The sequence below is a fragment of the Rhipicephalus microplus genome, chromosome 7 (genome assembly GCF_043290135.1).
Source record: "Rhipicephalus microplus isolate Deutch F79 chromosome 7, USDA_Rmic, whole genome shotgun sequence".
Classification (NCBI taxonomy): domain Eukaryota; kingdom Metazoa; phylum Arthropoda; class Arachnida; order Ixodida; family Ixodidae; genus Rhipicephalus; species Rhipicephalus microplus.
In genome coordinates this window covers 80,766,523-80,781,223 of record NC_134706.1, presented here as the reverse complement: position 1 = coordinate 80,781,223, position 14,701 = coordinate 80,766,523, and the positions used below count along the sequence as shown (strand labels likewise).

At 45.2% G+C, this 14,701-nt stretch overlaps 1 protein-coding gene and 1 long non-coding RNA gene across 2 annotated transcripts; one reads left to right on the top strand and one right to left on the bottom strand.

Moving 5' to 3' along the window:
* The first annotated feature begins 965 nt into the window (after nucleotides 1–965).
* On the top strand, nucleotides 966–4,505 carry LOC142767516 (uncharacterized). The gene is made up of 3 exons (XM_075869322.1): nucleotides 966–1,259; nucleotides 1,653–1,746; nucleotides 2,018–4,505. Exons 1-3 carry the CDS (start codon nucleotides 1,107–1,109, stop codon nucleotides 4,411–4,413), a joined length of 2,643 nt encoding a protein of 880 aa, XP_075725437.1. The 5' UTR covers nucleotides 966–1,106; the 3' UTR covers nucleotides 4,414–4,505.
* Nucleotides 4,506–6,726: 2,221 nt separating this feature from the next.
* Nucleotides 6,727–7,868, bottom strand: LOC142766995 (uncharacterized). The gene is made up of 2 exons (XR_012884698.1): nucleotides 7,747–7,868; nucleotides 6,727–7,394 (listed from the first exon to the last, which is right to left on the bottom strand). It is a non-coding gene; the product is annotated as an uncharacterized LOC142766995 (long non-coding RNA).
* Nucleotides 7,869–14,701: the final 6,833 nt, after the last annotated feature.

The window sequence follows — 14,701 nt, the reverse complement described above, 5'->3', positions numbered from 1 at the left end:
TGGGCCAGTTAGTCTTTGTGAAGGTATGGGATATGGCACAACGGGAGCGTTGTCAACAAGGATAAATATATTTATTTCCCAACAGTTTCGGGAGGGGTCCTCCCTTCATGAGGGGATGAGTTATCCCCTGATGAAGGGAGGACCCCTCCCGAAACTAAAGGTGTTGGGAAATAAATACATTTATCCTTGTTGACAACGCTCCCGTTGTGCCATATATATATATATATATATATATATATATATATATATATATATATATATATATATATATATAAGAGAAGAAAGATAGAAAAATTACCATTTCAACAAACAACAAAATTTACACGCACGAGGCAGAATAGCAGATTCATTACAGACATGCGCCATTTGTTGCCAGATACTGAAGCGCTTTGTCTGGTTTGCTCACGCAGTTGTCAGGTCCCCCCCCCCCCCCACCCCCATTTTCTGTGCTTCAATAATCATCCGGGAGCGATCGTCTTTGTGCTTATGTTATACAGCTGTATCTTCTAAGTATGCATAACAAGAATGCCCGCTGACATGCTGAACCGAGGAACCTCCATTGCAATTGCGTACGTTATACGTGCGTGTTCACGTAGGCACACCTCCCGGCCTACCCGAGGTAGCACGCGCCACATGATAACAAAGTTCTGTATACTATTGTACACGAAATTTCGTTATCGTATAGGATGCGATATAGGATGTATACGATGTGACACGAATCTAGTGTGCAGAATTATGCGGGCTACATCGGGCAGACTGGGAGGTGCCTCATAAGGGAGCTTCAGTGCTGGGTGCGCATTCTCTTGGGGCGTTGCGGGCTTGGGAGCGCGCGGCGTTGCGTGCCCAACCCATACCCAACCGGAATGCCGTTTAGTTGGCGCCACGGTGGCACGCACGCAAACGCAAGCCGCACGAAGTTCACACTAGGGTGCCTGAATGGTTTCCCTCGCCCGCCGCTCCTTGCAGGGTGGGGACATTGTTTGACGGGGTGCTCGCCGCCGCGACCGGTTTTTCCTGACGGCCGCCGCCATTGCAGATCTCACTTCGCATAGCGACGGGAGCAAAGAAGGAGCTGTGGCCGCTCTGTCATATACTTTTTTAGGGAAATGACTGGGTGCTGCGTGCCCATGTGCACGAACAACTCCAGAAATGGTTGGAAACTCTACCATTTTCCGACAGAGCCCAAAAGAAGGCTGCTATGGATGGTGAAGATTAAGCGAGACAAGTGGCAGCCTACGAAGTCCTCGTGTGTATGCAGTGTGAGTATCCCGACATGTGTTCTTTTCTCGTCGAGAACTTTGAAACTTGTTTTTTTAAATGTGTATACGTGTCTGTGGGTCACTTTGTCGGTGCTGTAAACGCTTCACGTCTAAGTTGCAGTTTTTCTCTCTTTTTTTGCGATCTCTAAAAGTGCAGCTATGGAAACGTGTGGCGCAGCCGCAGTATTTGAAGTTTGTACCAGTTTTTAGTCACTATATGTATAAACAAAATAGGCTGCTTGTTATTAAATTGCGTATTTACAGAAAAGTGTTTTTCATTCGTTTATTGCAAATCACGAAATTCAATAAAAGTTGTGTGGTATACTGTGTCTTTCTAGTAATTCTGTCTAGGCTAAGCTAAGCTAAAATTCATGGTTCATAACGGACTTACAGGCACATTTTGAAGCAAGCCATTTCGAGCAGCACCGAGCTGACCAGTGGATAAAACTGAAGCCGAACGCTGTGCCAACGGTGTTCCCTTTCAGGGGTAAGTTACTGTTTCACTGTGCGTCAAAGATTCTGTATGAACCTAACAGGTGGCAACAGTACAAGGCTAAAATGATTTAGTTTCAAAAATTAGGATGATCCGTGGAATTCCTCGTTTGAGGATATTAAGAAAGTCGGGGTACGTGCCTGCGACCTGAGAAAAGGCATATGTCTGCAACCTATAATACTGCTAAAATCCAGTACAGGCCTGTGATTAGAGCTGGCTACCTTGTAATACTTGCAGCTTGTGACTGTCCTTTTTTGCACTGCAGGCTTGCCTCCACAAAGGAAGGCGCCAAAGGACAGGGCAGGACCTGCTGTGTTGCCTGATGCATGCCAAGAAACACGCGGTGACAACTCTACGGCCATTAATTGTACGCCACTCACAAGTGCACAGGCGAATTTAAATTCACGCACAGACAGTCTTGGCGCACAGCAACCGCAAAGCTGCAATTCTCAGACGCCTGATTCAGTACCGCACATTATGGAAAGGGAAGAAGTTGTGATCTCGGCCGATGCACCTGACGGGGCACGTGAAAACAAGCAGTTAAATAAGCAGCTCTCCGATATGGGCAGAAAATACACTCAGCTACATCAAGTCCATCGGAAAGCCACCTCAACCATTCAAGCACTAAAAAAACAGGTGAAAAAATTGGAAACCAAAATGGAATTATTCGGACAGCGTTTGAAATTCCTCAATGATGACCAGCTGCAGGCTCTTGGGCGCCAGAGTAATAAGGGAAGCACTTGGTCTGCAGAAACAATCAAGCAGGCGCTTCAGATTAAGTTTTCCTGTGGAAAAACTGGTTACCAGACACTAAGAAATCTGGGCTACCCCTTGCCATCCGGAAAAACCCTTGCACGTCGCCTTCAGGGCCTCAAGTTTCTTCCCGGAATTTTGACGGAAGTCATCGATGTTCTCAAAATCAAAGCAGAGAACATGCAAGACATTGAAAAAGACTGTGCTTTGTTCTTGGATGAAATGGAGATTGCTCGCGGGTACGAGCTCGATCGCGCTGAGGATGTGGTGTTGGGGGGGCAAACTATGCCAGAAAATCCAGACGAACCTGCACATCACGCACTAGTGTTCATGGTAGGAGGCCTGAATACGAGATGGAAGCAAGTGATTGCCTACCACTTCACCGGAAGTCATGTAGAGGGTAGTATCCTCAAGGACTACGTCATGAAGATAGTGCAGCTCTGCGCGGAAATCTCTTTAAGAATCCGTGTCGTCACTTGCGACATGGGGGCTTCTAATCGGGCTATGTGGCGCGAGCTCGGATTCTCCAGCCACAGGAATTCCATTACTGTATGTTCAGTGCCTCACCCCTGTCTGGAAGACAAAGAATTGTTTTTCACAGCAGATGCTGCACACGTGCTGAAGAATGTCAAGTCACAGTTGCTTTCATCGGAAGTATTCTTTCTGAGTGATGCAACAGTATGCCAGCACAATCTGCCATCAAAAGAAGTGAACGTGGACCATGTGCGCAGTGTAATTAAGTATGATGCTGAACGAGAGCTGAAAGTCGCCCCGAGGCTCTCAGAGTTACACATTTCGCGAGGCCATTTCACAAAAATGAAAGTGGGAGTTGCTGTCCGCTTCTTCAGGGAAGCTCCTGCAGCGATTCGGTACCTAATTAAAGAGGACGCGATAGAGCCGGAGGCAGAGACAACAGCTTGGTTTCTAGAATTAGTATTCAACTGGTACACGCTAATGTCTTCCCGCCACCCATCAGTTGCTCTCAGCCTTCGAGACATGCGGAGGTACCACGAATCAATTGAGCTACTGAACTCGGCCCTCGAAGTTTTTCAAGGAATGAAGATGGGAAGCAAGGCACAGTGGAAGCCTTCGCAAGCAGGTTTACTAATAACAACAAAAGTCGTTCTTCGTCTCCAAGACATTCTCTTGCGCAGTGAAGGATACGAATTCTTCCTCACGAGCAGAATCTTGCAAGACTGCCTCGAAAATTTGTTTTCGGTGGTGCGCATCAGGAAGCCTGTTCCTAACGCATATGACTTAAAGTGTGCCCTGAAGCTTGTGTGCGTGAGTCAGTTCCTTCATGCACCCGGAACGTCAAGCTACGAAGTCGACGATGCTAAGTACCTCGCCGACATGCTTGCAAAAGGCAAACAAGAGCACGGGGAGGTGGAAGCTGATGTCATTGATGACTCGGAAATTTTGTTCATTGAAGAACTTCAAGAAAACGAATGCAACATCCTTTTCTACATCGGCGGCTTCCTTTTAAAAGGTATGCTGAGTGTTGTAGCGGGATGCGGGCATTGTAATTCTGCCTTGTTAGGCTCAACTGAAAGCGAGCACGCAACTCTGACTATTCTGAAGGAGTACAGGAGTGAAGGTGGCAACCTCACATATCCCAGCAAGGATGTTTTGCTGACACTCAAGTCGTGTGAAGAGCATTTCAGGGGCATCATAAGTTGGAGTGAGGGCTTGCTGCGCTTAAGGTCCCCGTTGAAGGCCGTGACCGATTATTTGAACGAGATGGTGCGCCCTTGCGTAAAGACTTGCTCCGAGCACAGTGACGCCGTAGCAAAACTCCTTATTGCGAATTATGCAAGACTGAGGCTTCGCGTGCATTTGCGCCACGTTAGTTCAAACGGCGTCAATGAACACGGAAGCAAGACGTGCGCTGGGGTAAGCCTTCCGTGACCAGCCGAACTGGACCAGTCACTTATAAATTTTATTATTTTTTCTTTCAGAACACTTATTGTTTGATTAAAATATTTTGAGTTCATTGTGAACTGGCTAACCTCCCTGTCCTTTCTTCATCCTCCTCCTTAAGTTCATAGACATTTTTCTTATTTGTTATACAATATCACATTCTTAGATAAAAACAGCGTTGTGATCTTTAAGCTGACTAAGGTTGTGATCTTTGGAGAATGTTTATGGTAAGTTAATATTATTGCGGTCGAAGCAATACCGACACAGCGTCACAGAGGCAGAATACGAGAGTGATACTTCTCGGATAATTAGATTGCTCGCTTACATATATCTATGGAAAGTAGAAAAACTGAACAGGTATAGGGCATCAAAATCGTTATTACTGCATTTCATCTTGTATTTTCCAATAACTTAGTAAGATTTTTTTCTCAGTGGTCACATAAAAACGAGAGATTCAATTGATGTTTACGCTGTTTCACTATCTCAACCAGCTATAACAGAAAAATAGCTGTGTAACAAATCTGAATCTCATTCCCGCAAGATTATTCAGAGCTGCGAGGGCACGCAAGGCGGGGGAAAAAGCAGGATGAAGTAAGTTCAACGCGTACAATGCGAGCACTACTGAGTGGCTGGCACGCTGCACAGCCACTGAGGAGTGCGGTGAGTTTAGGTAACAGGAAAAGGCGTGCGCTTCATGAATTAATGTAGATTTATCCTGCAAACAGTCTCCAATGACAGACGCACATATTCAGACTGCTTTTTTATAGCGCGAAATACCATTTCTCGCACTAAACTCTTCTCAAACTCTCCTCATACGCGCGCGCAGGCAGTGTGTTTCGTTGGGGTGAGATATGTAATGGCGGACGCTCTAGCAGACGACGCGGTTGTCCCCACCCTGTACGGAGCGGCGGGCGAGGGAAACCATTCAGGCACCCTAGTTCACACGCGCTCGCAGCGCCATAGCGTCTTGTCGCGTAAGTATTATTTAACTCTTTTTATGATTTTAAATGTTAAATTAAACATACATAGTAATCAGGACATTTTTTTTGTTGTGTACAGTAATCTGGTATACGCAAAAAAGAGTAAAAATACAAGTTTATTGTAATGACAGTGGCGACATTTTGTGACACTTTGTGCAACCGCAGTCATGAACATGTTAGCTTACGCGTAATATTTTTGAGGTGAAAATTAATAAAAAGGTTACTCATTTGTATTATTGTCGCTGCGCAGTTTTCGCATCAGATGTGCTATGCACAATGTTTTTGCATTAACAAAGTTGGGGTTGTCTGTTTCACTATGGCCGGGCTAGATGGCGCGACCTATTCAGCTGGTCGGCGGCTGGCATATGCTTTTTAGCTTCTATGTTCCAGGCCATTCTAGCTTTGGAAATCTTGCTGAAACCGTGTAATCGCTATAAGTGATCGCACTTTGGCATATTTTAACTCGACGGCTAGAGTATCCGCAGTGCGAATACCGTGAGTTCTTGCGAAGGTGGACCGTGCGGACGCATGGCCCCATCGCCCCAGCTATCTTGCGACGCATCTGTTTGGGGTTTCGCGCATGCGCAATACCACCGCCCCAACGTCTTGGGTATGCAAGCCACTTGGGCACCCAGCACTAAAACTCCCTATTGAGTGTCTGCGTGAACACGCATGCATTGTACGCAATGACAATCAAGGTTTCTTTGTTCAGCATGTCAGCGCTGTACTGTCATGCGCAGTTCAAAAATAGAGCTGTATTGCAACTGCGTGACCAAACCATCGATTGCTCTCCTAGATGAACAGCTTCAGCATCTGGCAAATGTCACATACCGGTATTCAATATGCTATTCAATACACACATGCCGGTGTAATTCGGGTGTAAGAATTTTGTTGAATTGATAATATTTGTGTCTTTTTTTACTTTTCCAGTTTGTCATATATAAATGCAGTGCGTCATGAATGAACCTTCAGTTGATATGACCATCGTTGTAGGACGATATCAGAATGATGACAAAGGGACAAGAAGACAACTTCTTCTTATCCCTTTGTCGTTATGCTGATGTCGCGCTGCAACAATCGTCATGACATACCACCTATAGCCCAAACCACCACGCTTCTAAGCTACACTTCAGCTTATAGTTTGCGTTTGTCATTCTCTTATTGCCCTCCATGTTTTTTATCGCTCCGTAATACACCAATCTACCCAGTGCGCTTACTTGCAAATGTGTTCAACACAACATCACCTGACAACTTAGATTTGAAATAATAAAAAAAGGAATAACATGAATAAGCACAAAGGAGGCGAAAGTACGATCAGAGCTTGCAATGAAACGTAAATTTAATCGATACAAATGGAACACCAAAGGAAAGCCCTTATATTACAACATTTCAAGTTACATGCATTAGTTCCATCACGCTTATACAATGCACTAAATCCTCTTCGAATACAACATTCCCACAATGAAGGGAGTCGCTAATGCAGAGTGTGTCCTAACGATGTACCTCGTTGAAGTGCATCTCAGGGACAACAGCAATGACATTAGATCGAGGCTGTGACTATGGCGAGTGAAATGCACCTGGCCATCCGAATACCGTGGCCGCCAGAAATCATCGCAATGGCTGACACTTGATGCTTCCTTGCAGCGCTGCATCGGGGAGACCGACCATGGCTTGACGTTGTGCAAGACATCGGCGAATCCGAAACGCTCTTCATCGTCGGCAATCGTGGTACGTCTCGCTGGTGTACAATAGATCAGGAGACTAGGTGTTTCTCCTGCTTGGCTCGGTGAAATTCGAAAAGCGAAGAGTAACCCATACTGCAATAGTTCAGCACCGAAAACAGTGATAAAGGGTGAGGCGACGTCGTGAACGAGCACTTCAGGTGACACTACTGGCAGCTGACGGACCCCGAAAGTCGCTTCGACGATCCTGGGTAGCGCGACGCACTCCATCACTGCATCCGTCAAACCAGGCGTGCGCTCTTCTAATCTGTGGGAATAATGAAAGATAGCTGTCTATAGCATGCACCAGTGGAAGAGAGCCACAGGGCGACAGTCATGCTTGCAGCCAATTTAAGGTTATATAGTAGAGACCTCAGAAATACAACAGAAAATTAATGACTCGTTAATTTCACGGTGTATGATGTTAGTCATGGCTCAAACATTCGAGCACACACTCGACGCGTAGGCTCGCTAATAATGTCAAATAAAACGACACATATTACGAATAGCAGCAAGTACTAATTGTGATTTGATGCATATGATTTGTAGCATAACAAGCTACATCGACATTCTCCATTGTTTAAGGCACTATAGCGTCAGGGAATTGAACAGGCGCTTACCGGCGAGCGCCGGGCGCTCCATGGTGAGTTCATCGAAAGCGCAGACGACGACCAAGCCGATGAATAGCGCGACCGATGTAACGTCAACGTCCGACACAGAAAAGACCAGGATGGTGAAGGAGTATATGGTGGCAGCCGTGAAGACTTCCATGGCCGGTGCAGCGACGGTGTGCACAGCCACGACATCAGTGATTTACTGCCCATGCCAACTACTTTTTTAAATCTGCCTTGGCTCACTGGTTATCTGAGGGGAAGGAATGGCGCTGAAGATTTCTGACTCATCCAAGCTGAAAAGCCAGAGACACCGCTTTGCTACCCCCGCCATTATAAGCTGCCTTTCCTCTTCGTTTATCGCCCGCCTATCCTCCCGTTCTCGATAACTATTTTTTTCAGACTACAAGTGTCGAAGATTGCACGAGTCAGTTCATCGTACTTTAAGTAGTATGTAGGTGCGGTGCTGCAGCTAACTGCTCAGAAATGCAGTCGTGAGTTCACTCGAAATATCGCACTCAAATAAAAAAAATACGCTTTAGGACGCATCTGAGCGTTACTTCAGAAAGAATGGTCGTAACGTTAACGCATTTATAAGAGAATAGACGACCATTACCTTGCCAATCAAAAAAAAAATAAGAGGGGTAGGTATCGGAAGTGATTGTTTGGATCAAGGGTAACGCTGAAAAGTTATCTAATATCAAATTTCGCACACTTAACGATAAAATGATTGCGCCACGTGCAGAAATTAGCTGGCAGTTTATCAATTCATATCCATGAAGTGCATGTACTGCTAAGCTCCTTCATACATGTGCCAAGATTATTTTATCGTTAAGTGCACAAAATTCGATACTGGATAACATTCCAACGACTGTGGTTTCACTTTTGTGTCGTTCTGGGTCATCATGGGTGCCTATATAAGAAGTAACTTTTTTGAAACACAGAATTTGGCTACATTTCTAGAATAAAAAGCAATATACGCAGAAAAAGAACAGTCGTGTCTACAGGGGAACTGCTACCGTAGTGCTTCATAAAGAAAGTAAGAGAATACCAATCAAAAAGGGTGTAAGGCAGGGAAATACAATTTCCCCAATGCTATTTACCGCGTGCTTATACAGGAGGTTTTCAGACGCCTAGAATGGGAACAGTTAGGGATAAGAGTTAATGGAGAGTACCTGACCTGCGCTTCGCCAATGACATTGCATTGCTGAGTAACTCAGGGGACGAATGGCAACTCATGATTACGGAGTTAGACGAGGAGAGCAGAAAGGTGGGTCTTAAAATAAATATGCAGAAAGCGAATGTACAACAACCTCGGAAGAGAACTGTGCTTCGAAATAGGAGATAGTGCACTGGAAGCTGTAAAAGACTATGCCTACTTAGGGCAGGTAATAACCTTGGAGCCGAACCATGAGATTGAAGTAACTAGAAGAATAAGAATGGGGTGGAGCACATTTGGCAAGTACTCTCAAATTATGACAGGTAGACTGCCACTATCCCTCAAGAGAAGGTATATAACAGCTGTATCTTGCCGGTACTTAGCTACGGAGCAGAAACCCGGAGACTTACAAAGAGGGTTGAGCTTAAATTTAGGACGACGCAGTGAGCAATGGAAAGAAAAATGGTAGGTGTAACCCTAAAAGACAAGAAGAGAGCAGAGTGGATTAGAGAACAAACGGGGGTTAAGGATATCATAGTTGAAATCAAGAAGAAGAAATGAACATGGGCCGGGCATGTAGTGCTTAGACAGGATAACCGCTGGTTAATAAGGGTAACTAACTGGATTCCCAGAGAAGGCAAGCGGGTTAGGGGGAGGCAGAAAGTTAGGTGGGCGGATGAGATTAAGAAGTTTGCGGGTATAAATTAGCAGCAGCAAGCACAGGACCGAGTTAACTGGCGGAACATGAGAGAGGCATTTGTCCTGCAGTGGACGTAGTCAGGCTGATGATGATGATGAGGATATTATGTTTCTTCTTGTGTCAAAACTACAGAGTACTTGCACAGTCTCTTACCGTTCATCGGCTTTTCTATGCGTATATGAACCAAATAAATGTGAGGACTGTATTGTTTGATGGTGAAACACGTTTGAAAACCATGATATAGATCATTAAGTTCATATATCATTAAAGAAAAAAAAACTTAAATTTCACTTGAAAAAGTAGCATTTACGAACCAGACGAACTCAAGAAGAGACATGGAGGAATCATCCAAAGTTTTACGCGTACGTGAAGTGTCATTTTTACAAGCACTGGGTTGAAATACCTTTTCGCATTGGGTTAAAATCATATAGCTATCTATCATATCTCTATTTCTGTTAAAGATATGCCATCACGAGCAACGTTTATCGCTTTTAAGAACACCATGCGATTAGTGCTGCCTGAATGCGAGCCTATATGTATTCATCTTTTCTTGAAATAAAATCAGTTGTTAGTCTGCACTCCTGCGTGTCCGTTCTTGTGTTCGTCTCGTATGCGCCATATTCTGTAAATCATGCTACAACTGGCTCAACACAAAAAGTTATACTTGAATGGAACAGTTGCTGAAGAGTTAAACATTGAAGTCGTACTGGATTCATGACCTTGTCATGACCCCTTCAACGTTGTAGGCATGATGTCTTGAATAAGCTTATCAGAGACGCCGTAGCAGAGGGCTCCGGAAATTTCGACAATCTGGAGTTTTTCAACGGGCACCTTAACATAAGAAAGCAGACCTCCGCCATTTTGCCCCACCTGCCTCGGAGATCTAGTGGCTAAGGCACTCTGCTGCTGACCCGCAGGTCAGGGTATTGATTCCGAGCCGTGGCGGCTGTATTTTTCATAAAGGTGAAAATGATTGAGGCCCATCAGCTTAGATTCAGGTGCACGTTAAAAAACCCCGATGTGGTCGAAAATTCGGCAAACCTCCATTACGGCCTCTCTTAGTATAATGCGGTTGTTTTGGAATGTTGAATCGGAACAATTAAATTAACCGATTTTGCCTGCGTCGATAAGCCGATGCCAAAGCCGGGATTCGATCCCGAAGTCTGCTGGCGACCGGTCGAGCCCCCTTACCCATGAGCATCACGAAAAGAGAGATGATCATTATGGTATACATGTTTATAGGAATTCAAGTGCCATCCTCAGCAAGTTAAAAAATGAAATATGTATTTTCCAATGAATTTGTCTTATTACACGCAATTTATACGGCCTGATGTGTGCATTTGGGATAACTAAATTTGTGTCACTTTAACGCAACATTTTCATACCCTTCCCGCTTTTTATGGTGCTTCTCTAGGTTTCACCTTACAAATAAAAACAAAAAATATTCTAATTTGCACAATGTGGAACATAGACGGCAAGAAATTTTTGATGAATTCACTGGGGGTCCGAATGTGCGCAACTCGTGATATGAATGAAAAACTAGCTGTTCCTGTGAGTAGTGGAAATGAGTCACGTCGATATGCTCTGAGTGTTATCGTTATCTCTTGGGTGGCGGTTCATCTTCAATGAAGACACGGGGCTGAGAGTTGCCGATGAATAGCCTATTCAAAACCACTGCTAGTAGTGGGCATGACTAAGCTCTTTTCTCGCTGCCATATCAGCGAAAGGAAGGAAGGAAATGCATCCGAGTCAACTACTTTTCAAAAAAAAACATAAAAAAATAAAAGATGAATTTACTGTACGGGCTACTTTCTCCTTTCCAGTTCCAGTACTAGGAACCCCCCGGCCTTTTGTCGAAATAAGCATAACCAAATCCTTTAACCACATTATTCACATCTGCAGTGGCAGAGGACCAGTGCACGAAATACTGGTTTGATCTTTTTTTCCCTTTTTTTTTCTGCAGAGCACCCTGTGGGGATTTTCAATACGGAACCCACGCTGAAGTATAGATAGATGGATGCTATGAGCGTCCCCTTTACAACCGGGTGATGAATCCGGTGACTAGTGTGCACCAGGCTCGCAAGAAAAAAAGACGAAAAGAAAACATTTTTTTATGTTTGCCTAATCTCTGATCTACTTCGTTTGAATCAATCTTATTATAACAAAGAAAAATATAAATTAATGTTCCATCTCTCTGCCTCTTCAGACAGAATGACCTCATTTTCCCACTATTTTTGTCCTATATCTCTACTTTTCTGCCCCCAATGCTCAAACCGTCTCCTACTTGCTTCTATCGCGGACTTTTAGAGCTTTCCATGTTTGTCCTTAAAACCCAAAGCATCATGTAGGCTTGTACCCACACGTATGTCTGGGGTGGATATCGCCGTATTCAATCAGAACGATTCCACGATGCAGACAGCGCTGCCCTGACGGTTAAAGCACGCACTTCTCAGCGTCTCCCGCCGACGAGAATGGCGGCTTGTAGAGGCGGTGTGGGTGCGCCTCAAACCAAATGGCGTTGGCGGTACTGCTGGCATTCAAGTGCCACAGTATGTCTAAATAAGGGAGGACGTACCTCTGTGCGTTTTCCGTTCTTAATCATACCAATAACAAAGCAGGTGGCGTTGCATCCAAATGGTCAGACGAGCAAAGTATGTTCTGCTCTCCGGTATAGCCCTATCGGGCTTGTTTCCAAAGAAAATTGCGCGTCTGCTACATTTATTCGATAGTGAAGACGGCCACCAGTGGAAACTAGGAGGAGACAGCCGAATTTTTAAGGCGTTGTGTCGGAAATAACAAAAGCGTATTATGCAACATATGGCATATGTAAACTTTTTTTCTGACCCCCACCACCCAATGCATCTAATACATTCCCCCCTGTGAATGATTGAATTATAAGATAAGTACGTAATGTACATTATTTTTAAACAGGTACGGAAAATGAAAGCTGCCTTGTTCACAAGATTCGCACGGGGGCACGTTCGCTTATAAGCCACTGAATTATTACAAAGGATAGGCTCGCAATGAATACTTGATGCTATGCCTCTGTTTAACTTAGTTTTTGCTAAAGACAGGATTCTTGTTGCGAATAATGCAGCGGAATACTAGAAGCTTAGCTTTCTAGAGTTAGCCGATGCGGTAAGCACCGGAATTTATGCTTTGCTAGAGAAATATGAAATGTCTTGAATTTTTACTCGACGTTTAGTTCACCCATGCTGTTTGTTTTTCCGCTTGCCTGTGTACGCTTGAAAAAAAGGTTTCTGTTCAGCATCAATAATTTTCTTTCATGTGCCAAAAATTGATATTAAAGCACTCTGTATTGTGGGTATCAGGATTAAGTGTGATCGCTTGGAGTTCTTCAGTGTGAACATATATCTATGCTCACTGACGTTTTTTATATTTTGCTCCTATCGAGACGCAGTCGCTGTAGTCGGGAATATATCCTGCGCCCTCAAGCACAACAGCGTGACACCACACGTGCTCTGCTGCTACGCTGCAGCGCTTTGCCTGATCAATGTTCCCGTGCGTACATTGCAGTGAGCACTTCCTGTTTTTTTTTTTCACCCTAGAAGTTGGCAGTGTCGTATCGTCGCAATCAATGGGGCATGTGAGCCTGCACTAGCTTATTACAAAACCCAGCACGCCACCAGCAGATGAAGATGAGGGAGCCACCATCATGACACAAAATTGTTCTTTTCATGTCATATGCATAGATGCAGTCCGCTTTGCAGAGCTTTGTTCCACTTTGGAGTGCTTTTTATGTGAGAGTAGCCTTCGGACTAAGTTAATTTTCTAAACCACAATGCGGTTTTACTGACTCTATGGCTTTTCGAGCTGTTCCTTCCAAAATGAAGCGCAGCACGCGGCGCACGCACGTGCTCTCAGAGTGGTATACTTTGGCTGGTCGTCTGTGCGCGAGCCATAGAGCAACATACTTACATAAAGAGCGCACACTCATGCAGGGCCCTGCGGCCCTGCTAGAGTGTACTAGAAGTACACTGTAACGCGATGGTAGGGCACCCTAGCGACGGCTTCGGCGAGCGAACTCCACTGTTGCTTGCATGAGGCCGTCTACTCGTACCAAGAAAACCGCGTAATGAGTTGTATGCAATTTAAAAATAAGATATATTGTTGTGTATTGAAACGGAAAGTGTTTATGATTGCCTTGCAGTACTTTTTTTATGTGCACGTGCATAAACAATACGTTATTTCTTCGTTGTAAACGCGTGACTCGGGTGGAGAGGAGGTCGCGATTTCGCGGCACATGAGGAGAACCGGCAGTACGTCATTTATGTAAATCCTGTTCCGGTGCTTTGACCACAGCCCTTCCGGCTGACGGTTTCCAAATCTGGAGAACCAAGCGATCGCGCGTAAACTACCACGCGACACGTCGAGCGAACGCCCCGTTTCGTCGCTCATAGCATCGCCGTGCGGGGTCGCGTGCATTTTCGCGTTTATGAGCTTCGGCTTTGACCCAGACAAGACTGCGTCTCCCTCTTTTCTTGACGGAGGGACGCCGGACGCGCTGAAACGCGCATGCGTCAAAGCAACGCAGCGTGGCGCGCGCCTGCGAGTATAGCTAGGGTTCCTCGATGCGCGCGCCCCCAAGGCGGCGGAGGGGAGAGCGCGCATCGAGGAACCCTAGGTATAGCAGGACCAGCGCAGGCGTGGCAACGCCAACATGACGGAACGAAATGAGCGCCGGCGAGCACGCGCACCGCGTCACGTCGAAATGTATTGGCGCCTTGACTGTGGCGTGTAGTCATGTTGTTACATGACACGCATCTCATGATTATAATGTTTGCACCTGTCACATGTCTTTGTCATCCACTGACGTACTGTAATACCGAATTTAGTATATGTGACGCCCGTGAAACGGCCGCGAGCGCATCATGAGCGTGGTCTGTGGTCATGTTGTTACATGACACGCATGTCATGATTTTATTGTTAGGGTCTGTCGCTTGTGCTCTCCATGCAACCATGCTATACCATACCAGTTTTGCAACATGTCCCGTGAATGAAACTACGGCAAGAGCCACAGGATCATCAAATGTAAATCATGACATTCGGGACATACATGTCATAATTTTATGTTATGACTAGTC